Source organism: Coccidioides immitis (genome assembly GCF_000149335.2).
Source record: "Coccidioides immitis RS genomic scaffold supercont3.6, whole genome shotgun sequence".
NCBI lineage: Eukaryota > Fungi > Ascomycota > Eurotiomycetes > Onygenales > Onygenaceae > Coccidioides > Coccidioides immitis.
The window spans coordinates 378,919-402,228 of record NW_004504312.1 but is presented as its reverse complement, the minus strand read 5'-3'; the positions used below and the strand labels follow the sequence as shown (position 1 = coordinate 402,228).

The following is a 23,310-nucleotide window of genomic DNA, read 5'->3' as shown; positions in this document are numbered from 1 at the left end:
AATGAATGGTATTAGGGAGATGGTTCAACGTCCAAATTAAACATATATTACCAGCAGCACCTAGCAGAGATGGTATATACAAAGTGCGGCGCTAGTAATCTACATAGAACGCGAGCAGTGGCGCTGATGCTTCGACCAAAATGAGGTGCCTGACACAGCTCGAATGATAATTCCTGTCGTGCGTGATCACGGCCTAAAATTAACTCATTAATAGTCAATCACCCGTTTCTTGATATCTTCTATCATGTCCGCCGGTAATTCTTCCTCCTTTATGAATCCCAATGCCAGCAGATCGGACCAGAAAAAAAGAGCCCGATCCTGCGCGTAGGCGAGATAGTCGAACTCATCAGCCGCCTCTTCAGCCTCGACTTCTTGCTTCACCTGTTCATGGTTAACCTCCTGAGTATAATCGGCCGGTTGCTGCTCATCGCTCTTCTCTGGTTCGCTAGGAACAGAGCTTCCAGGGGCCGGAATATTTGCGGTGTCCTGTTTAGAAAGAGCTTTATTCATTCCGGGGACATGTGCTTGCACGATTCCCCATGCTATCCACTGCACTGAGTTCGCAACCCGCCACAAACGTGTCTCGTGGAGAAGGTGCTGCACTTCAGCTTCTTCGGCTGGATCACGATTCTCGTAATCTGTGAGAGGTGGGCTCACTCCAGGAACGTAAGTATCAAGAAGGAATGGGGGTACACGCGGGCTGCTAGTGTGAGTTGGTCGGGTAACTGAAACAGATGGGTGGGTTGCAGGTGGAGTGGAGATGTCCGCAGGTTGAGCTGTCAGACCGGATTGGTGACGCAGATATGCCCGGATGAACCGTTCCTGTTCTTCCTGGGTGGGATACCAATTTGTATGGCACGCCCATGGGCGTTCTGCATCATGATAATTATAACACCACTCGGTCTGTAATCGGGTCAGAAGGTTGCTTTTCTCAGGTGAACGTTGAATCTAGAAGGAAAGGTATGGCTTACAAAATGATTCGCAAACTCGACACCACGCATGTTAGCGGATGCATACTCAAAGTCAATGACAATCAGCTGCTTATGTTCGTTGGCGGGGAGCAACAGCGGTGACTCTTCGCTAGGTTGTAGTCGGAGAAGGTTGCCATATTGTGTCTGTTAAGTTAGTTATCGGAGCTGATAATTATATAACAGGACACAAAAAGATAGACCTACATCGTTGTGCGCAAATACCAGCCGCTTGGAAATCTCCCCTGCGCCGCCAAAATGTTCTTCCAGCCATTTCCGATACCTATCCACCACGGCCCGGAAGCTCTGCCAGGGAACGCAGCACACGAAACCGCGCCATCTCCAGGGCTCATTGGAAGCCTTTGAGCTATTATTACCATTCAGGATCTCTTGATCCAGCCAGGTAGTAACCTTCTCACAGCGTCCGACCCATTTATCCCAGTTTTTCCACAAGGAGGGTCCACTCTCTCGCTCTTCTGGGAGTAGATCGATGCCGTCATGAAGCTCTCTCATGCGTTTTGAGATTTGCTTGGAGGTCTCGGGAACACGTAGTTCTTTAGTGGTTAGAGGTTTTGCATGGAAATACTGTTCGAAACGTCCGTTGTTGAAAGTACCCAAAACACGGGGTCCGATATTCCTCTTTCCTAAACGACGGAGAATTTGCAGCTCGCGCTCTCTGTCGATAAGGTGTTCCACCTGAGGCCCATAAACACGGAGGAGAAGCTTCCTAGCTCATCAATCAGCTCTATACTTTCTTGTTGGAGGAAGTGAAAGGACTTACGGGGGAGGTTTCCGCGGCACTGATGGCAATGACGACTCTGATCTTTGAGCCATCGGAAGGTTTTTGGGCGGTGAAACGACGTAAACAGCATTGGTCAATGCTCCGCTTAGGCGCACGACTTCTACTTCGCCGCTGACCTCCAAGGGTACCCTTCTCCAACCCTTGAGCCCTAAGGTATGAACCAAACGGACGACTTCGAATTTAAATTTCAGCCAGTTCTCGCGATCCTTAGCTGAGGGCTTAACTTCGAGAGCGTCGACGTCACTATCCGCCTCGCCGCCGGAATAGAGAAGTGCCTTGGAATTATCCAAGGTAACATCGGCGCTAGGTACGCCTTGATCAGTGTCCGTGTAGTCAGAATCGGAATGGGATCCTCGTCGTAGTTTCTTGACTGCTGCTGCCCGTTGCCTCGGTGTCATTGAACCTCTAGGACGAATATTCTCCCGAGAACTCGAGTATTGTGCCAGTATACGCTCAAGCTGGTCCAGGGCGAACTCCATGTCATCCGTTCTAGACTCGGAAGTGTTCGAATCCGGCGCTTCCGCGGACCCATGTTCATCTCCAACTTTCTGCCTTCGAGCAGCCAGCTTGGTCCTTTCGTTCTGCAGCCAGCTGAATACTTGCAGGAAGAGCGAGTACTGGCCCTGACGGGATTCATCAGAGCTTCGTGCGCCTGGATCTGTATCCTCGGCGCTTGGGTTGGCCCCGTCTAGCTTTGAGCTGGCCCTTTGACTGCTAAGGGAGTTCAGAGATGAAGAAGAAGCGTGTGGCAATGTCCGCGCTATTACCTTCTTCCCGCCAATGCTCGCACGATGTTGCCTTATCTGCCGGGTGTCGGACGTGGGGTTGTCCACATTCTCCGCATTTATTGTTGGCAATTGCGTATTGGACGTTTGGAAAGGCCTGACAGTGTGATCTGCAACGGGTACAAGAGTTAGAGGATTGTATGTAGAGAGTATGCAACTGGGTTCATGCGATGGGCGTGAATGTCAAAGGCGGTATTTTATTGCAGGAAGGGAAAAGGCTTGCTCCAAAGACTGTACATGACCGTTCACGCACTGTGAATACCTGTAGAGGGCTTTTGTTGGAGCAGGGAGATATGCAGGATTGGAGAATATCTGAGAGGACGTGAATGGGAACACTCACCCAATGTGTCCTCACCAGGTTGACCACTGGTGCTTCCTCCATTCCCACTCCCGTCATTAGCACACAGTGTGACCTGCAGTATGGACATCTAGGCGATGGGAAGAGGGCCTATCTCCTCCGGGGCCTCGATGCCTGGACTTTGCTCTAGAGGTATATAAGACAGGCGAAGATTGGCACAGAAATTCCAAGGCAGAACCCTGATATGCAAAGTCATCCAAGATTAGAAACGTGATATATACACAAAATCTCAGCTCCTTCACGCGCTGCAAGGATCCTGTCTGGTATTCACACCCTTATTCCCACCTATATCAGAGCACCTTGTCAGCCTTGTATCCAGGCACGGTGGCAAGGACTTCAGTGTGTTCAAAAAATGGCTTGTATATTATCTACAAAGAAACAGAGAAATGGAAGTTAAATAGCTACAGAATGGCAGGGTGATGAAGAGAAAGAGCAGAGTTAAAAAAAAAAAAAAAAAAAAAAAAAAAAAAAGGATGTAGGCAAAGGTGGGAGGATAAGAAAAAGGAAAAAAAACAAGAGAAGCGCGCAGGCGAGCTAAGTTAGGGCCTGGCCTGACCCGGGCTGGTGGCATGTCACATGCTTTCCGACTGGCGCAGCACCGGGTCTTGGCATCAAACGCGTGTTGAGCGGACTGCAGGCCATCTGGAAGCCTGCCAATCTCGCGCTGCAAGGCCAGCTTGTGCCATGATGATTGCATGGCAGCTCTCCAGGTCATATGCCTGCAACCTATGGCCAAAGGGCACTTGAGGGAATGGTGTATGCACAACACATAGCTATCCTGGATGGGTGATGAGTTAGTGGGAATGCAATCCTTGACCGGCATTCCCTGCAACCAGCGCCAGCTACTGAGGCCCGGCAACTCCACCAGAGGAAGCTTAGCTGTAACTTTATTCTACACTGGTCCTCATCGTTCACTGACCTTGGGATGCCTGACCATAGGGTGTAATTTTCTTTTTCTCTGTGTGTGTGTGTGTTTGTTTGGTGTTGGGGGGGGAGTAAAGAGCATATACTCTGTGGAATGTTTCAACTGCACTCAGGATGACCTCATTTCCAGCTCCTTGTCATCATTGTATCTACAATGCCTAGCGAAGTGAGAAATCCAAAACATACATCATAAATCCCAGGCCGTTTCATATGGATCTTCTTTTCTCTCCCCATGATTGAAAACATATTCAGAGAAAGCAAAGGTTCATGCAATATCAACAGGCACAAAGGGAAATTAATATCTAGACTGCCTTGTGCCCTTTTGGTCGCATTATTTTATTTTCACTATAATTGATAACTCGATTGAAGTTTCCGTGTGACGTTGACCGGTAATGACGAAAGGAAGGCGTTGAAATCCGGTATCAGGCTCTTATAACCTTGTAGCACCTGTAGCCACCACTCGTTAGCTGATTGGCAAAAGCGAAACTATGGTGTGGATGTGGGAAAAAAAGTTACCTGTTGAAAGGAATGTTGTAAGCTGGTGAACTCGGGCTGACTTAGCGACTTCATAGGGAACAGTGCGATAGCATGGAAATACTCTCCGAGGCAGCTCTCCATCGCTTTGGGGTTCTGCTGGACCACTTGATTGAACCCCAAAAACGAACTGGACTTCTCCCGCGTGAATTCAACTTTGGACATAGCCCGGAGAAACATCTCAGCAAAGCGTGCAAGATGTGGGGCAAGTTGCTCCGGGCAACCAGATCCGAGTCGTCCAAGGGCGATAGCTGCGTTTTCGTTCACCGAGTCAGGCACCTCTTCATTGCTCATGATTATAGCAAAAGCTTGATATAGACTCTCCAAATACGGCGCCATGGCGGCCTTGGCGTGTATGGCGATTTCACCACACGCCCAGCACGCGTTATTGATCACACTAAGGCCACTCGCCGAGTCATCGTCCCGTATCAAATCCAAATCAAGCTGTTTGATGAGAACTGGCATAATCGTCGGGAGGAACGGTTGGAGGTGAGGGAAAAGGTTGATTGCACAGTCCCCAAGTAAAGCATAAGATGAAAGCCTGACTTCACCGTTGGGGTCTTGCAAACAGTAGCAAAGAAGGTCAAAGAACCGTGGCTGTGAGTTTGCGACAAGCTCTCCGCTCTTCTGAGGATCGGTCGCCTGGATGATACAGCTCAGGAGATCCAAGCTGGTTACCAAAAAGTCCTTGTCTGGTTCGTCGCCGGTTGCGTTATTGACTGCATTGATGTATTCCTGAATATTTTCGTACAGGATCTTGATACATCTGGCAAAGATTGGAGGCGCGAATGGAGAGAACGCATCTCCGTATGCAGAGGCAATGTATCCTAAACATTCAAGAAGCGGGAAAAGTTCTCTGGATTGATCCGACACCTTGTGCCATCTCTCGATGAGGGCCGGCATCAATATTTCAACGAGTTCGGGTTTAGCGAGCTCCGACATCACAGATTCGGCCAGTGTCTGCACACAATCGTATAGAACGTACATATTGCGATCCTTGTACTTTTGGAAGCACAACACAAATTGGCGGAGAATGGGCTGGCAGTAAGGTATCAGGTTGGCATCGGACTTTTCTTCCAAACTTGTGAAAGCAGATGCAGCGGCTTCTTGGACCTTTTTGTTGTTATCCAACATCCTATGAAGGATACCTTCCATCATCGGTTCAAAAAAGCGGGCTTTTTCGGTCGGCTCTAGATGCGCCGCCCATTCAGAATATCTTCCTAAACACCAGCACGTTATTTTTCTCACGATAGGTTCTGGGTCAGACAAAAGAGAGATAAGGTAGGGAATGAGTTCGGGAAGATGAGGCGTCACCGAATCCATGCAACCGTCGGCAATGGCTCCCAAGGCTAGCACAGCAGCCTCTCTGTTGGTCCATTTGGCGTGCTTCAAGTTATCCCTCAGGTAAGGCAGGATAGTCTCGAAAACTGGCTGATGGTAAACGGTGGCAAAAACATCGAGAGCAGCGGCCGAGCATTTCCTCACGGTCCACTCATCCTCTGGGTCATCCCCGTAGTCGGAGTCATCTTCGATTTCGCCATCACTCAGATCATCCTCTTCTTGCGCAGCTTTCCCGTCACCGTTGGGCTGGTCACCACTCTTCAAACCAGGTAGCCTTGCACCTTTGCTCTTCGCAAATTGTGGTCTCAACTCCTCTTCCTTGTCTTCGAACTCGGCATCGTCTTCTTCACCTGCCAACAACGCCGCATCATCCTCATCGTATATCATATTATGGAGTAAAACAGGAATGACTTTTCCGAGATACGGCACTAAGGACTGCTGCAGCTGTTTCTGTTCGCCAACCGTCAACCAGAATTCAGCTGCATCGAGCGCGAGCTCCGGGTCTTCGATATTATTTTGCTGCATGATTATATAGTTCACTAAGCCTTCCATATGGGGGGCCAGTTTATCCGGGGCGACATCGACAAGCTGCACAATTGACTGGCACACTGTCTTCCGTACATCCGTGTCCTGATCATGGGCCAGCTTGAAGAGTTCGTGGACAAAGGTGTCCAATGCACCCATGAGAGCATCGGGTCTAGAGGAGATAAACATCTGGACGGTGGATAGGGCCATGGAACGGACTTTTGGGCTGGGGCTGGCAGTAAACTCCATCAATTTCGGCAGAATGATACTTAGCGGGCGCTGGCCTTGGTAGTCTCTGTCCAGGATCTTCCGGTTATCCTCGCATACCTTCTCCAAGGCGGACATGGCCGACTCTTGAGTAACTATTGGGACAGATCCGGTGGAGTTGCCGACCAACGACAAGAGTTCCTCAAAGAGCGTCGGCCATGATAATACGCCACCTTGTTTCACCATCTCTGATATTATCGAGCCTGATGCGTTCCGAACCTGGCCCGACGGGTCCTGCAATGCGACCATGGATGAGGAACGGATATACCCTAGGCTGTTCGGAGTAATCGTTCCGTACGCCACGCGCAGTTTTGTTTTGAGGTTCATCGCGGCAGCTACTCGGATTACGACATACTGGTTTGCGTCGAAGCCAATCGCGGATGGCACCTGGGCGGTGCAGATGAGGTACGATAGATAGTTCACGAAATCCGGTGATGATGTCGCTTGCGCGAGCATCTACATGCAGGGAACCATTCGTTATTCGTCATGTAACAAAGAACAATGAGGGTGTGACATGGTTTTCAGGGGAAGGGTCTTCCGGAATGCAGGGCGGGGAGGAGTCTGTGCTTACATGCTCGGCGTGTTTCTGTACAGCATGATCAAAACCATTGAGGGAGTCATTCAGGAATCCGGCTAGCTGCCTCAATGGTTCCTCCTCTGGTTGCCATGCCATGTTGACAATAGCTGATTGGACTGCTCTTTGCATTGAAAAAAACGCCTAGGGTAAGATGGTTGCGCACTGGGAAAAGACCTCAGCTCCCAAGATGATATCTTGGCTAGTGATGAAGAAATTCACACATCAGCTACTGAATAAAATGAAAATTAAAACATTTCTGAACTCACTTACTGTTTGGTCCGAGTATTAAGCCCCGGGAGGTTATGGGCAGAACGCTCAGAGGTCCTGGAGGGGTCTTTAGCTCAGCGCAACCCAAACAAGTTCTGAAACAAAAATTCACAATCTATGGACAGTTGTAAGAGAAAATAGCGAGCACAAAGAGAACAAGGAATGGAGAAGAAGAAGAATAAGAAGAAGAAACCCAAGCCAGATGTTCCCAGGTGATGTAAAGGAGAGGAAAGTAGGCTTGTGTGAGAGAATTAAAATTGTATATATGGTAGCATGTCGCAAATGTGATAGGGTTTGGGGAGAGGCAATGCCCTGACAGCGCGCTGGTGTTGGTCGGTGGGTGGGTGGGTGGCACATTGTTGCCAAATGCGGTCCAGGGCGGTCGCGGCCGGCAGAACCATACACATCGTCATGAGAAGAGTTTACGACATCTCGCATCCATCCACTGGCTCGTCCATGCTGGCTCTCACAGTTTTGCAAAAGGCCTGATTCAACAAGAGATTTTGTGATTGAATTTGCTTCTCAGGACATTGCATTCAACCGTTGCTCTCTCTATTTATCCATTTGTCTTTGGGGATTTTCAGATTCTATATACAAAATGGCCTGTGTACACATGTACTGCACACAGCCTATGCAAACAAAACTGCCTTTTTTTTGGCAATTTAAATTTAACATATATTAGTTAAAAGGAAAACCGCTCGCTATCAATTCTATTAAGCCCAAACAAGTTTCTTTATGTCAAAAACCAGATGCTCCAGGTATCCGGTTTGCTTCTTTGCATCGGTAAGAGATATGATCTTCGCTTCTTCGACCATCGACAGCTCCTCTGGGTGACTTAACCCCGGAGACTTCCTTGCCGTTCGTTCGATATCGTTGCAAATGGTCTGCGCTGTGTCTAGTTCGCTTACGACAACCTTCATCGGGCTTGCGAGAGCGACTGGTGTGGTTTGTGGTATCTTGAAGGCAACATGGCGACAAGACGGTGCACTGGGACCCTTGAGAAGAGAGGTTAGGTCCCAGTCTGAAGCGGATCTTTCGCTTTCGGCTCGCGCTTGATCGCTCAGGCTCTGGAGAGAACGAGTATTGACCCGCAGCATGGTTTTCTTTCCTGGCATGTAGGTAATTGCTATACCCACATTTCGCTTCTCGTCCATCTGAGCTTCGGTGAGGGTAGACGTAATATACGTGCCGTATTTTATTTTCGTAATAGAATCGAGGTCAATGCGCTCGAACGACGTAACTTTCTCCGTATTCCAATCGAATCGACAGCAGTAGACGGCCGCATTAGTGAGCAAGAGGACGGACTGTTCGAACGGCAGGGACCTCAACGTATTCGGCTCGTGAGGACTCAACATGGTCCAACCTCCAACAAGCTCCTCTTTATCGTCGGAAATAACGATCTTACAGCTTGTTTCTATCGCATTCTGCTGGACTTTTTCCATTGAGATCCCGGGGTCTGTGCTTTCAAGTTCCATTTCGAACTGGTCAAATACTCCCGTCGTGACAAGCCCAAGCAAATAATCGATGCATGCTTGTGAGAAATAGTCGTTCACAATATTGTTATAGTACCGAGAGAGTGTTAGGCCTAGGTCGTTTAGTGCCCCGCGATAGTTGCGTTTCCTGGTTCTTGTATAGTCTCCTTTCAAAGCAGCAGTCGAGGAATATTGCCTAGAGATGGCATCCCCGTTGTCAGCCCACAAAATATTAAACCACTGGGTAGTGGTGCTGGTTTGGAGGTCAATAAAATAGCCTTCTTGTTTTAGCTGTTGCTCCAAGGCTCGTTGGCCAAAGGCGCACTGCGTGACACCGGTGCGATCCAAGCAATCCATACAGTTAGTCCTCACAATTCCTGACTGGGTCCTCAAAACCCCGTGGTTCTCGACCACAGTATCTCCAAAAGCATCCAGGGTATCAGCTAGTTTAGCAACGAGCCGCCTTACGTTTTCAAATTTCATACCTCGACACTCCGAATGGAAATCAAACCATTCATATCCCACATCGTGACCATTAAGGCCTCCAGTGCTATTAAACTTGTCAAGATATTTCTCGTAGGCTTCTCCGATGTTGACTTCCACTCCGTGCTTGTCAAGGAGACACACAGCCTGTACCTTTCCATATCTCATTCCAATGTCGTGAAAATGCTTATCAAAAGCAAGTTGATTTGTGGAAGTGGAATGTCGAAGTACAGGGATCGGCTTAAAGGTGTAGGGTGATTGCGAAAAGTACAGTGGAATTGATCCACGTAGCTGCAGCAAGGAATATACCTTTGAAGTAGGTTCCCACGACGGCCGGGATAGTATCTGTTCTGTCTCGACCATATTCGCAGTGTTACCTTCATCATCGACACCTCGGCGAAGATACCGAACTCCAGATCTCTTAATGGATCGACGAGAGATGAGAGTAAGGAGGAACCTATCATTTCCTCCAGGCGATGGTGGAGCAGGATTCTCGTCCTCGCCAACAGAGTCACAGACTTCTCCACCGGCATGAGTATCACTTGGACGAAGGAGGGGTTCAGCAGTGAATTCCTGCTGACCGATAAAGCCTTGCATTACAGGAAGGGCAAAGTCAAGCTCTCCACTTTCTATAAAAGGTGACAGCAAATGTCTATTCCAGAAAAACTGCATCTGAAATCAGCCAGTTTAATCACAAATTTATTGAAGGGATGGGCCAATACCAATGGATCAGCTCTAGTTGATAGAGGTAATCGGGAAACTTGAGGATCTTGAAAACTAAATCTTCTTGTGATATCATAATCATAGGAAAAATAAAAACTTCTTGAGCCAAAAAACATTTTGGTATATCGTAAAAATTTTGGCATCAGCTCATGAGCTCGTTCTTCACTCTCGTCGGGCCGTGGAGACGGCACCAACTTCCGTCCTGAGGAATCAAACTCTTCAAGTTCCATAGCATCGTGCATTTGGGGGTCGTTGTGATTTCGCCCTCTGGCCGATGGATCACTCAGGTTTCTGAACTCCACATCCCTGGATGGCTTATTTTCGCCTTGCCATAGCTTTTCAAAGAACCATTGACTTGCAAATCTACGATAGCGACCTCTTTTCTTGATAACATCTTCAGCAATGTGGCTGTTGGGTTGAACGGAAGGTATCTGCTTTTCTCGATCAAGAGGAGGGGGCAATGAATCCGGGTTTATATCCTCTTGATCAGGCGCTTCGGATTGATCCGTTTCATTATCCGAGGTGCCGTCAGCCCCAAAGGCGGACTCCGTTTTCAAGGAGCGCTGTGCGTGCACGATCGCTTTGGAGGCATCTGTCTGTGATGACAAGGGTATAACCGCGACGCCTGTTATTATAAAAATCGGTTTTCCTAGAATTTGAGCCACCTGCTCCCGCTGGGTAATCGATATCAGGAAGGAATATGAAGCAACGGAGAGTATCCCTTTACAACAAAATGCAGAGTCAGCTTGCGTCCAAAACCCGGCCATGTCAAAAGAACTTGCCGATAACCCCATGCGCCTCAAGTCGCTCGTCGTTCCTGGCGTGAAGAGTGCTGCCTGTCAACAGCGGTTGCATTCGAGGAGTCTTATAGTCGATTTGCAGCGAGGGTGACCCCGCACCGCCATAGTTGCGAGTTCCATTTCCATACGGTTGAAGTATCAAGCCGTCAACTGCCGCGATGATCAGAAGTTTTCTCGCCAGGCCCGGCATTATCCTTTATTCTGAGAAGACAAAAGACTGCCCATGCAACACTCTTCAGAAGCTAGGCATGGGAGCTTTTGTCGTTTATGTCCAGATGGCATCATGACCGCGCGAGATCATGCCGCCAAACCGCCAATCAAAGTTCCCTCTTCGCGCGAGAAGCCCATGAGACCACGTGATGCGCCCAGGGGCCCTTCCGAGGCACGGGGAGAATGCTTGCTGGTTACGCGCAGTGGACCAAGTGTCGTCGGAGAAGGGTCAACAATCATACGCATTCTGTGCCATGAAATTCCACCACCTCAGGTAGGGAGCACTGTAATTAGTTCGTCTGCCTACGGAGCCCCGTACAGAGGAAAATTACTCACTCCTACGCCGTACTCTAGGAAGAAGGTAGTGGCACAAACCCGGGATATATTGGCATATCTAATGTGATTTTCGGTCTTGTTGCTTGTCAACCATGTATAGTGTAACATAGCGCAGCAGTTGAGATCTCTCACAATATGAACAGAGATCAATAGCAAGGGTGCCAAATACATACTCGGACCTGAAATTGTTCAGGGAGTATGCTAAAAGAGAAAAGGTAGAAAACCGCCAGGGTGCGGTCAAAGGGTACGACAAACGTCGGCTGAAAAATAAGAGAGGATGTGGTAACAATGATAAGAGCCGCGATGTCGACGTTTGACCAGTGAAGAGAAAAAAAAATCCGAGCATTTACATTGGGGAAGCCCTGCTAGAAAAACTAAGCACCAAATACCCAACTGGTCGTGAATCGAACCAGAACACCGTGTATACATGCGAAGGAGCATCAGGAGAGCTCCTTGGAAAAGAAGGACGGAGACTCCGGGGTAAGTCCCGGCAGCAACAATGCCTGACTGCCCAAACTCCCCGTCAAAGAGACTGCCGCGAGTCGAACTCCAGTATCTATAATTCCCCACTGGATGACCCGGGCTATCGAATGAAAAGTTCGTTAATATTCATGCTCCATTTCACATTGACGGCCACGTATCCAACAAGACTGAAAGTCTATATCAATGGTCACGCAAAATGGAAGGTGGAAAAAGGAGAAGAAATGTATGCGAAGATTTATGGTTCACTACTCTTTGGGGCGACGTGCTGACGCTCGACCTGTTGGCTCGCTTTCCGAGACGTGCTGTTTCGTCCTCCATCATCGCTGTCTGCCAAATCCGTGAGGCCGAATGCGCCCGCCTCAACATCATAAGATCGCATCAAACCTTCACGGTCACTCGAGCCATGGAAGTATGTTAGACTCGAAGAGCTCCGTCGATGGTCAACGCTTCTTCTGTTTTGGAGTGATCGACGTGTTTGCAAACTGGCAATGCCATCGGTGGGTACACCGCCTTCCTCATCGGTTTTGCCGTTAAGCATAGTATGCCCGTCTGGATCCGTTCGCGATAAATTCAGGAGGTACACTCCGGCAAATATAATGAGAAAACCACATAAAAGCGAAATGGTGTTGACACTATCTGTGGTGTTGAACCCGTGGAAAAGGATGAAGGAGGCACAGAGGGTAGCAGTCGTAAAAGTCACATAATATAGAGGATTAACACTATGAAAGAGATTAGTATGCTCACATATGATCGGAAAGACTAGTTGAGAAAAAAGCATACATTGAAGTAGAAAATTGGCTTAGAGCCTTATTGAAATAATTCATCTGGGTGAGAATGCAACAGACAACCACAATGGCGAAAGCATACGTTGAGGGATGCGTGAACTGGTTGTTCCCAGCTAGGGTGAGTTTCAATGCAATGCCGAACGCCTTGACAGCCATGACAGAAACCGATCCAACCGTCGAGCAAATGGAGATGTAGATCATCGGGTTCTTCTTGCCATAGACTGGGGCTACTCGGTATATCATGACAGTGGAGAATATCGCGACGGCGAGACAGTAAAGCAAAAACCCTAATCAGTGTAAGCACAAAATTGCATTTCGCCAACATTTTATACTGACCGGGCTGGATCGCATAGCCTAAAATCTCGTCCACAGTCTCTATCTCCTCATCCGGCGGTGCATGTAGAACAATGATAACGGATCCAAGTAGCGACAGGGCACAGCCAAGCTTTCCGAGTATTCCTAATCTTTCATGTAAAAAGTAAGACCCCAGGACAGCCCTAAACCCAGGTTAGCGCGGAGAGGATTGATCAACACTCTCGATATCGCTCACCCGATTAACACACTTAAGGCGCCTAAGGGGGTGACAAGAATAGCTGGCGCGAAGGCATAGGCTGCGAAATTGGCTACCTCACCAACAATTACTAGATATCGAATCAATTAGCTGTGACCGGTCTTTATTGCGCGGCGGTGTTCGGGTGCGCACGTGTAATTATGCCTCCCCACCATATTGGACTCTTCAGGTAGGAATATCCTTCGCCTTCAAAGCCATGTCTCTCTGAAGCCTCCATTAAACCCTGCGAAGCATTAATATGCGCTGTGAGTCGACATGAGCGGGGTGAAGGTCACTGACCCTTTTCGTGATAACAAAACTTGTGCCTATCATTCCATGATGGGTGAGTGCGCGAACCCCCTAGCTTATGAGTGGAAGGACGAATCTATACGCACCAATTGCCATTGTCGAAAGAATGGCCAGCGCCAATCCAACATATCTATATTACCACGTCAGAGTCACTAAATGTCCTCTCTTGACATTAGAATAAAACGCGACCGTACTTGTCGGAAACCATTGTGCTTATTCCCGGAGTGGTTTGCTCCACGACCATCCTCCACTCGTATATCAGGCCTAAATCGCAAGCGATACGCTTCTAAAGCGCTGAGTAAATGCAGCGGTGATGGTGACAATAGATGCCCGTACAAAAATCGTGCCAGCACTTTTGTGTAGCGGGTGGGGGTGAGGCGCGGTCGAAGGAAGATTTCGGTGCAAGGAGCCGTTAATAATACAAAAGATTCAAAAAAACGAGTGACAATAATCTAAAGGAAACCGTGTGTTCTATGGGAGAACGGCACAATAACGCGGCGGCTGGATGCTCAGTTGGGAGATTAGAGAGCAAAGGATGATGGGTTATGAAGAGGTGGAACCGGCAAAATGGGTTGCCCAGGCTGGACTGCACGGAATACAGCCATAGAACGAGGTGCTGAGGACACGAGGAGGTGACAATAGCGTGTGTGAAGCTTGGAGTGTCGCGGCAGGCAGACCAGAAACCCGTTGCGCACTCCAAAACCCAACATCAAATCCGCGAAGTTCGTTCACTCGTGAAGCCGATCGTCTGGTTGTCACATCAGGCCAGATGGTGGATGTTTCAGAGCAGCACTAGCGCTTGGTGTGAAAAACCGCTTGCGCCGAGAACCCGTCGTTTAGTTTAGCTGATTACGTAAGTCGCGCTAACCAGCCGACTGACTCGCGGGCCGAGCCTCTCTCGTGTCCTTCATGTACAACATCTGCGTCGTGACGTCGACGACGGCTTCGAAATGACGGAGGTCCTGTGACAACTTGGGACGGAAGGAGATTTGAACTTACAAGTGGGAGTAGAATCCTAACAAGACATTAATTCCTGTGGATAGGAGTGTTTGAATGACAGATCTCAAATGTTCAAGTGAATGACATTAAAAATGTTCTTGGGACTACTGGTGAGAGTTGAAGGATGTTGAATCAACAGAACAAAATTGCAATCTCAATCCTGACCTCCGTGGCAAGCAAGAAGTTGAAAGCAAAATCAATGCCTGTGGTCACCCTATCCTGCTCAACTTCAATGATATCCAAAAAGCCTGCTCTCTGAACAGGTCAGGCTATCGCATGCGTTTTCAATGGCGTCGCGAGCATTATCGCTCTCCTGGACTACTGGTGGCCATGCAGTTATATAGTCCAGCCCTTGGCCTCGCTATCGCAATAGTTTGTACCATCGAACTGAGGGGTTTCATTTCATGTCAACTTCACCCAGCGGGCACTCTCGATCCAACCACTCACATTTGGCTTGCAGCAAAGAGGGTTCGAGGCATCACCGCATCTCGCGGTTCTCGGTGCTTCGTTACCTGTACAGTGTGAGTCTTCAGCTCAAGGGCATATCAAGGAGACAGCTGGTTAAATACATTCACTTCCGATAACAACACCTTCAACTTTTCCTTCGTCTGTATATCTAGCGCAGCACAATGGATCACGACCACTTGGACAAGTCCACACTGCATCGGCGGTGCCAACTAGCACCACCATTGTGACTGCAAAGAGCATCGCTGTCGGGATAAGCGTGGTGAGATGCATGCTGTCTGAAAAGATGTTGCAGGCTTGAAGTAAGAAATTCGAGGGAAGATGAACTTGCAGGTTTATATAGCAGGAGGTTCGGGTTTAATATGCTAAGCAGCCCAAGGGTCAACCGATAGGGTAGCTGATAATAACGATATAGGAGCCGGCATCAATGTTGTTGGAGACGGCCGGAGACGGTTTCGGCGGGTCGCACAGTTTGGCCTTGACGAGAGACTTAAGCGGCACATGGCGGGAAGGCGTGATGGGGGTTTATCATCAGGCACAAGCGGGAAGTTGTCGTAAGCGTTGGTTACTTCTGAGTTGGAATAGACGCGGGAGACAACATGCAGCCTGTGTAACATCACTTCAGGTCTGCTCCGTAACGTCACAGCTTCCACAACCACGCGTTCTTGTGTCTCGTTTCCGTCGAAACCACGAAATGGGGGGCACCTGATGACGGAAAAGAATCATTCACGGGTTTCATCAATCACCCTCACACCATCTCCCCACCATCATCTTCCTGTGGACCACGGTCGCTGATGGACGTTTGTTCAGCCGTGGGCCTCCTCTTCTCCGTCAATGTCTTCCATATGGCATATTCCGCAACCGCGTCAAGACCTTCTTTCGTGAGCCTGCGTTTCTCAGGTCGTCGATCACGGCCTACCCTACCTCTCTTTTCCTCTTGGCAAGGGTCTGGCTTTTTTTCAGCCTTGGGCCATGGGTCTTTTTTGACAGAACCGCATTTTGCTCTCTCTATCTCCTCTTGGACACGCCGTGCTTCATTAACACATGCTTGAAGAGCCCGATCCCCTGCATTTTGGTGATCTCCACACGCTTGGGCCTTGTCCAGCTCAGCAATGCTTGCATGGAGTGCACGTTCAATCACCTGCTGCTGTTCCTCGTCCTCCGGAGGCTCGATTTCCGTAAAGCTCTTTGCAACATTCTTTTGACTTGCAGCTCGGGTTACCGGCTCATTTTTGTACCTGTTAACAAGACTTGAGAGCAAGTGGGTTGCACTCCGTACGGCTTCGCGGAAGTTATCAGGAGTAAGTTTCTCTATGGCAGCAGGCTCAGCGGCAACGCCTTCAACTTCGTGGTAACGTTCATGGCGTCTCTTAGGATCAAATAATATTCGGGAAACTGCTTCCCATTCCGCTGCAAATGGGGAGTGGGCTGCCTTGGCCTCGAGATCCGCACCGAGAGAATACCACTTGCAAAGCGCTTGCTGTCGCTCCTCCCGAGTCGACTGGTTCCACTCGTCATAACCTTGCTTAGTTCGGCAGGCCACGATATAACATTCTACACTGGTGCTCCAGAGTTTCTGAACCTCCTTCTGAATTCCACTCAATGGATACCCGGCTAGAGCAAACACACCTAATCATGGGTATATTAGCCCATTTCTTTCTCTACACATGTTTAGGTGAAAGAAAGGACAAAAACCATGTCGATTGGGGCACACACCAGCACCAGGCTTTAGAACCAACCCCCCGATACCTTTCCCAATACCTTTTATAACTCCTTTTGCGCCCTCTTTACGTCCGCGAAGAGGCTGGGTGACAAGACCTGATATACCGTCATAAAGGCCGTAACCGAGCTCCTAACGCCATCAGCAAGATTTATATATACACCGTAAACGCTTAGCTTACCTTTCCAGCTGCCCGTAAGCCGCTTTGGAAACCAGTTATCTTATCTTGTTCTCGCACACTATCATCCCCGTACAGCTTTGGCGCATTATGAAATCCTTTTGCTACACTGAGAGCAAAGTTCATGGGCGACTTTATCCCTATTGTAACAAGTCTAGAAGCCGTCCGTCCCGCCCCAATTACCTCTTCTGCTGTAATCCTGGATATCTGAGAGGCCGCATCTCTTGATTGATAGAGATGGACGTTAGCTTCAATGTATAGATTGCCCTAAGAAATCACTCAGACACCAACCTGGCCTTTCTTTCAGAATTTGTCACAAATTGGTCATCAACATGCTCCTTATCTAATGGCTCTAAACCTGCGGTAACAATGGCCGAATCGACCAGCAAACTTGGGGGTGCGGGAGAACGTGAGTGGACATCTGACTGTCTTCGATCTGAAGAGGATGATCTCCGCGGAGTGCCACGTTCGGAGCCAGAGTAGGAAGGAGACGGAGAGCTTGAGCTCCTCTTTTCGCTCAACGACAACTGATGACGATGAAATGAAAGCGGGAGAAGGATTCTAGCCGGGAAATCCGCGAATCCTATCGTAAAGTCGACCAGGCTCTCAACCAGCGCCGCCGCTCCTCCGCTGATAGGATCACGTGGACCGGGTTCGAGGTCATATTCCCTTGGGCGATACCTGTTAGCGTTGTCAGCCGTTTCGTCTAGTCTCAAAAATCCATTATCCGTACAACTTAAGATCCCGCACATCTAGAATACCTTCCGTGATCAAAAGGGCCACTGCGAATGCGCTTAAACGAATCTTGGTGCGCTTCACACGCCACACGGCTGCTCGTTCAGGACAGAGTAAGCAGCGCACGGTTCCGGGATGGAGCTGGCTGTGAAAAGATTCGATGCCTCTTTCGATGCCTGGCTCTTTTCGGACTTCTACGCCTAACTGTTTTGCTTTCACTTGCATTCCTGGTTCGAGAGCTGAGATGATCGCAGTGGCTAATTTCTCCGCTGTTAGTTGTTTATGTGGAATAGGAGGCGGTCCTGCTCCAGCCTTGGAAACAATTGATCCCCAAAACGGCTGATCGCCGAAGAAAGGCACAATGATAGTTGGCTTTCCACAAGCAATACCAGCAGCGGTTGTTCCAGCGCCGCCATGATGAACAACACACGACACATGTTGAAATAACCAGTCATGGGGACAATTGCCAATCATTAAAATATCGTCTGGTATTCCAGGCTTCTCGGCACCAATGCCGCCCCAACCTTTTGATATAAGAGCCCTCTGTCCCGATTTCTTTATTGCCTCAAAAATTAACCGGGTCATTTCGTCAGGATCATCAATTACGATAGAGCCGAACCCAATATACACTGGAGGAGGTCCAGCGGCAAGAAATTCGGAAAGTTCAGGTGGAGGAGTATATTTGGACGCCATCTCGAGGAAGAAGAAACCGGAGATGTCGATATTCGGACCCCAGTCTCTAGGCTTGGGGAGAAGAGCGGAAGACCTGTCTAGATGAGAAACTTGCCCTAGAAGGTCTTCCCACCCCAAAAAAAAAAAAAAAAAAAAAAAAAAAAAAAAAAAAAAAAAAAGGGCCAGACACTTACCAGCAATACGTATAAGGCACTCTTAATCGTGGGATCATCCCCGGAGCCCACATTACACTTATCGGTTCTAATCCCAAACTCCGTTCTCTGAATCGATTTATGATGTCACCCAATCCTTGCCAGGTGAGCATCTCAATAAGCGCATACGAAACGAAATTGGCCACTCCTTTTTCGGCGTTGGAAAATTGGATATTTACCAGCGGATGCGGAAACGCTTGCGTTGGTGACCACGGCATTCTTACATCTGTTAGTTCCCCAGATACATACATGTAAAGGTTCAATTACTTACGTGAACATGAGATGAAGGGGGATCCCTAGCTTTTCTGCACAATGGATGTGGGCAAAGCTAGGAGGGTTTGCGATTATTGCGTCTGCGACGAACGGTTGTGTATCGCCCATACATCTCGTGAGTGAATCAAGGTCTGCAACGGGCGTCCCAGTACCATCACCAGCTTCAAAACAAGACCGCCAGCAGCCAGAAATTATCTCAGCTATATCTTTCCGTCGCCTTCCCACGTCGCCATTCCTGAGGGAATCGAATCCTGGCATGAGACCCGGATTCTTGACCATGTATGCCATCAGCTCTGTGGGATCGGCTCCGATGCTAAAAAATTCTAGATTGTGTTCTTCCACAAACTCTTTGAAAACGGGATGTGTCGCAATTCGCACCCGATGGCCACATTTCGTCTTCAAAGACTGACCCAGAGCTATAAATGGCTGAACGTCGCCCCGGGAGCCCACAATCTGAATCACAATGTTCATTCGCGGCACCGGACCCTTGCCCGTTTCGAGGTAGGAGGGGATGGATGGTCGCAGCTCAAGGATGTCTTCCCTTGGATGCAAGGTGGGAGCGAGCATATTGGATAATTTCCGTCCTCTCTCCTTGATATTGATATCGACCCGACCATCGTCTATAGCGGGGTCAGTGTCGCACAAAAAGACCACTATAAGGCACTTGCTGCGTAAACATACCTGCAACGCGTGCATTTGTCCCGAACCCCCTATGATGTATATCCATTTCTCCATATTTGGTGCTGTAGCAGGGAGGAGGAATATCCTCTTCCAAAGGGCTGAGTGGTCGAGTGTCTGCGACGTCTGGCACATGGCCAGTATGCTCCACAAATGACGCCATGATTGCAAACGAAAACTTCAAACGACTATTCTATGTTGCCGTACCGGCTCTAAGTAGGAAGAGGCCTGTCGCTGCTGAATATGAGGCAACTCGACTGATCCTTACCTGTGTCGGGGAAAGCAGTGATCCTGGGGATGTTGGCTTTCACCCAATGTAACATCTCGGAACATTCCGTAGAACACATGCTTTGCGCAAGGGCAAAATCAAAGCGACTGCACCTGACAAGTTCTGAGGTGTTTGAACATGGAAGAACACTAACCACTAGATATTTAAGTCCGATCCGACTTGAGCAGCAGGTCGCCGAGCATTTTGCCTGAGGTCGTTTTGATGATGTCATCCCCGAGCTTTTTTCCCACAGAGTTTGGCAGACAAACGGCGGTCTCCAACATGATCCTCTGCCTGCTTCGTGTACTCCGTAGGTACTTTGTACAGAGCAGACCAGACGAAAGCAAGCAAGAAACACATAACCTGTGGGATATTAGCATTAGAAGAGTCAGCATCGTGCTACGATTGGAATAATGAAAGCCTTTCCTTTTATGACTTGTTATTGATGTTTAGGGCCGTAAACATTTGATTTAGAGAGAAGTACGTGTGTGAGTGACAGATGGCCTGAGGCTTGGCTTTGGCTAGCGACGGGTGCTCCCGCCAACCTCCACAAGCTTGACAGCGACCCCAAAATGGTGGAGCGAACGCCTGGATCAATGGCACACACAGGGGTGCTGGGTGGGCACTGCCTCAAGATCTCTGTGGAAAAAAGATAGCCTGCATCTTCCCCAAAGGCCCTGCAAGCAACCAACTAGAGTTGTCTCGCCACCAAAGCCCATAGTGGTTCCATTACGCTGATGAGGCGGACCCACGCCAATTTCGTCTTCAACTTTCATAAATAAACACAAGGTGACAAGGGCAGCAGAGCGGGCTGGAGGGCATTTCACCAATCTTGCAGCCCAATCATCAATTGTTATTTATATCACGGGTGAATCCGCAGCTATTTTCGAACACCTCATGACCCCTGCATATCTGCAGCCCCAATTTTTGTTGCTGCAAACCAATCATCAAAAGGAGTTTGAAGAAAAAGAAAAACAATGCATGAAATGCAGCCGGCTCGCCTCTCGGAGAAATGTGGAATTGGCTTGGCGATGCCACGGCGGCTGGAGCCTTGAGAAGCTGAACTACCAATGGCACTGAGATGCAGCCTCTTCAAATATGGTGGGAAATGCAATGACCCCGAGAAGGGAGGCAGTCGCAGCACTGACTCCGCGGAATCCACACATTTTCTTCATATATTAACTGGACGGTGATGGACCTAGAAACGAAAAGTTGAACCCAAGTTCTCGGGAAAAAATAGATGTGCCATCTCTCGCTATATAACATGAATATTTAGATGCGAAGTGTACCCACCAACTATTCTCCTCGATTTTGACCTCATGATTTACTCCCGGATCACATCAGAAACCACAAAGCCACTTGGGGTGCCGGCACGACGATGGTACTGCGACAAGGCTCATTTCCTCGCCCTGCTCGGCTGCTACATATGCTTCATTCTCTCAATCCTTGCGATCCAACCCTCGATCGGACCTGCGTGGAGTCTGTCTTGGAAACTGGGATTAACTAACCAGCTGGTTGTCATAGGCTTGCTGTTGAGTTTGATGAACGAGTGCACCAGTGTCCTTGCGGCTACCCTTTTCCTCATTGTCGAGACCCGACGAAAAAACCCGACGCTGCAAAACTATGAAGCTATTATCAAGAAGAGCATTTTTTTGGATAAGATGGATATGCGCTGGCGCACATCCTTCCTCCTCCTCACCCTCCTTCCTCTAGGCCTCAGTGTCGCATACAAAAGGCTCATCGGAGGAAGCAGCACGATTGAGGCTCAAACCGAGTTTCCACGCTACTACGGCCTCGTACCGCTTCCCCTGGGAACGTTTAACGTGATGAATAACTCGATCTATTACATGATCAACTCCAGCGTTCCTTACATAGCAGCATCCTTCAGCGCTCGTTCAGGCCCGAAATTCCCGGAAGCTTACGGGTTTAACACGGTTCTTCTCGACAGTACGTCCACAGCGTTTCTGGACTTGCCTTCTCCAGACTTTCTATCATCCGTTCAGCAGAACTTGACTGAAGGTGGCTCCTGGAGCATATCAGCCTCAGTGGACGGAACAGTCGCTCGATATAACGCGTCTACATCTTCTTACAGAGACGATGATGGGTTCTGGACGACTGCGTTCAACCACTCCGCTAACCCTGATGGGCTGTCTACGATTTCACTCTACAATGGCTTCCAAATTGGGTTGATAAATGGCCTACACAGCGAGTACCCGGGCCCGTATTGTCTGCTGGGCTTCTTCAGGGGAGATTCATACGGGTTGAACATCTACGGTAGTCCCGACGAAGACATTAGCCGTGCGTTCAGGAGAGATGCCCATAAGTTCGAGATCCAGCGAGAGCGGTGTCAGGGACGGTGGACAGTGACACCCAGCAGCATTCAACTGGTCGATGGCAGCTGTACGGGTGAAAGAACCAAGCAAGATGTTTTCAATAATAGCACGCCGTATTACGCCGACGTGCTGCCTATTTTGGCTCAGTGGCTGATCCGGTACTCTCCTGCGGAGTCCCAGAGCAACTCACCATGGCAAATCCCTTCTTTCACGACCTCCGTTGCGAGCATGTTCTGGGCTCGCATGATCTATATGAATCCGACTAATGACTTGTACCCCGAAATGTACTACCCGCCAGCCGATGAAACCCTGTGGTCAACAAAGTTAGGCCTCAAGGCGGGTTGGATCTTGTACCTCACGCTCTCCATCCATCCAATCCTCTGCACGCTGATTCTGATTTCAATATGTGTCTGCTACAAAACACCAATCGGAACGGGGTTCGGCTTAGTCTCTGTTTTATCAAGCGTCCGAAAAGATAGTCTCGATCAGTTGCAGGGCGCGGGCTTGTCGGGGACCCTCACGAGGACGGTCCCTATGCGGATCACTATCCAGGACTCGCACCATGGTCCGAAAATCCGGTGTTGCTTGGGGGACGAGTATGAGGGCAAGGCCGAGTTGGACATAAAAGAGACATACTTTTAAAAGGATTTGTTGGCATTCGACATGGCGTTGACTTCTTCCTTCAATACTTTTCTATAGTTTCGACGTAATGATGTCTATAAATTTCGCGTTAAGAATCCCTGTAGCATCAGGACATAGTGGGAAGATGATTATATGATACAAACAAGAGAGCATCAAACCGTTCTGAATTCAACTTTGTTGTGGGGAGCCTGATGACCGGCGCCCACACCCTATCTCTGTGGGTCTGGTAAGGGTTTTGCTTCCTTAAGATACTTGGGATATATTTCATACATGCTTGCCAGCCAATGACAGAGTAACTGGGCGATGGAATAGCTCCATCACTCTTTGGCGAGCACTCTCGACGGGTTCTCTATGTTCGGCCATCAGTTTTGAGAGCTTTACGGTGCTGAAGCGGCGTCGGTGAAGAAGTCACTATCCAACTATCCGATTCAAGCCCCGGTTGGTGAACCACTTACTGGCTGCCACGACGCTAAGGCGTCGGAATGTGTCGCAGGCAACAGACGCCATCCTGGGGAGAGAATAGAAGCCGCTTCCGTTCGAACGCCGCCGACGCTATTTTACGCCCTAGGTTAATAAGTTGCGGAACCATCGGGAAGCATAGGCAAGCATATCGAGCTTATTGTTGATCTCTGGTTG

At 49.0% G+C, this 23,310-nt stretch overlaps 8 protein-coding genes across 8 annotated transcripts; 2 read left to right on the top strand and 6 right to left on the bottom strand.

Annotated features, from left to right (window-relative positions):
* Positions 1–23: 23 nt before the first annotated feature.
* CIMG_03073 (choline kinase) lies at positions 24–3,209 on the bottom strand. The gene is made up of 5 exons (XM_001243631.2): positions 2,896–3,209; positions 1,750–2,665; positions 1,176–1,695; positions 972–1,115; positions 24–903 (listed from the first exon to the last, which is right to left on the bottom strand). The coding sequence occupies exons 1-5, from the start codon at positions 2,981–2,983 to the stop codon at positions 208–210; spliced, it is 2,364 nt and encodes a 787-aa protein (XP_001243632.2). The 5' UTR covers positions 2,984–3,209; the 3' UTR covers positions 24–207.
* A 719-nt stretch (positions 3,210–3,928) lies between these two features.
* CIMG_03072 (importin beta-2 subunit) lies at positions 3,929–7,647 on the bottom strand. Its single transcript, XM_001243630.2, has 4 exons — positions 7,352–7,647; positions 7,076–7,280; positions 4,354–6,960; positions 3,929–4,284 (listed from the first exon to the last, which is right to left on the bottom strand). Exons 2-4 carry the CDS (start codon positions 7,208–7,210, stop codon positions 4,183–4,185), a joined length of 2,844 nt encoding a protein of 947 aa, XP_001243631.2. The 5' UTR covers positions 7,211–7,280; positions 7,352–7,647; the 3' UTR covers positions 3,929–4,182.
* A 192-nt stretch (positions 7,648–7,839) lies between these two features.
* CIMG_03071 (SacI domain-containing protein) lies at positions 7,840–11,094 on the bottom strand. The gene is made up of 3 exons (XM_001243629.2): positions 10,809–11,094; positions 10,026–10,747; positions 7,840–9,969 (listed from the first exon to the last, which is right to left on the bottom strand). Exons 1-3 carry the CDS (start codon positions 11,014–11,016, stop codon positions 8,062–8,064), a joined length of 2,838 nt encoding a protein of 945 aa, XP_001243630.2. The 5' UTR covers positions 11,017–11,094; the 3' UTR covers positions 7,840–8,061.
* A 15-nt stretch (positions 11,095–11,109) lies between these two features.
* On the top strand, positions 11,110–11,689 carry CIMG_03070 (uncharacterized protein; the record flags this gene model as incomplete). The annotated part of the gene is made up of 3 exons (XM_001243628.1): positions 11,110–11,310; positions 11,391–11,466; positions 11,526–11,689. The coding sequence occupies 3 exons, from the start codon at positions 11,110–11,112 to the stop codon at positions 11,687–11,689; spliced, it is 441 nt and encodes a 146-aa protein (XP_001243629.1).
* CIMG_03069 (uncharacterized protein) lies at positions 11,484–14,261 on the bottom strand. The gene is made up of 8 exons (XM_001243627.2): positions 13,694–14,261; positions 13,586–13,629; positions 13,491–13,516; positions 13,344–13,434; positions 13,191–13,281; positions 12,977–13,137; positions 12,636–12,927; positions 11,484–12,574 (listed from the first exon to the last, which is right to left on the bottom strand). The coding sequence occupies exons 1-8, from the start codon at positions 13,741–13,743 to the stop codon at positions 12,091–12,093; spliced, it is 1,239 nt and encodes a 412-aa protein (XP_001243628.2). The 5' UTR covers positions 13,744–14,261; the 3' UTR covers positions 11,484–12,090.
* A 299-nt stretch (positions 14,262–14,560) lies between these two features.
* CIMG_03068 (uncharacterized protein) lies at positions 14,561–15,486 on the bottom strand. The gene is made up of 3 exons (XM_001243626.2): positions 15,068–15,486; positions 14,946–15,010; positions 14,561–14,885 (listed from the first exon to the last, which is right to left on the bottom strand). Exons 1-3 carry the CDS (start codon positions 15,234–15,236, stop codon positions 14,835–14,837), a joined length of 285 nt encoding a protein of 94 aa, XP_001243627.2. The 5' UTR covers positions 15,237–15,486; the 3' UTR covers positions 14,561–14,834.
* CIMG_03067 (uncharacterized protein) lies at positions 15,473–19,855 on the bottom strand. Its single transcript, XM_001243625.2, has 8 exons — positions 19,435–19,855; positions 18,752–19,373; positions 18,463–18,699; positions 17,595–18,362; positions 17,153–17,542; positions 16,865–17,084; positions 16,680–16,815; positions 15,473–16,592 (listed from the first exon to the last, which is right to left on the bottom strand). Exons 1-8 carry the CDS (start codon positions 19,592–19,594, stop codon positions 15,712–15,714), a joined length of 3,414 nt encoding a protein of 1,137 aa, XP_001243626.1. The 5' UTR covers positions 19,595–19,855; the 3' UTR covers positions 15,473–15,711.
* Positions 19,856–21,018: 1,163 nt separating this feature from the next.
* On the top strand, positions 21,019–22,674 carry CIMG_03066 (uncharacterized protein; the record flags this gene model as incomplete). Its single annotated transcript, XM_001243624.1, has 1 exon — positions 21,019–22,674. The coding sequence occupies one exon, from the start codon at positions 21,019–21,021 to the stop codon at positions 22,672–22,674; it is 1,656 nt and encodes a 551-aa protein (XP_001243625.1).
* Between the last annotated feature and the right edge of the window lie 636 nt (positions 22,675–23,310).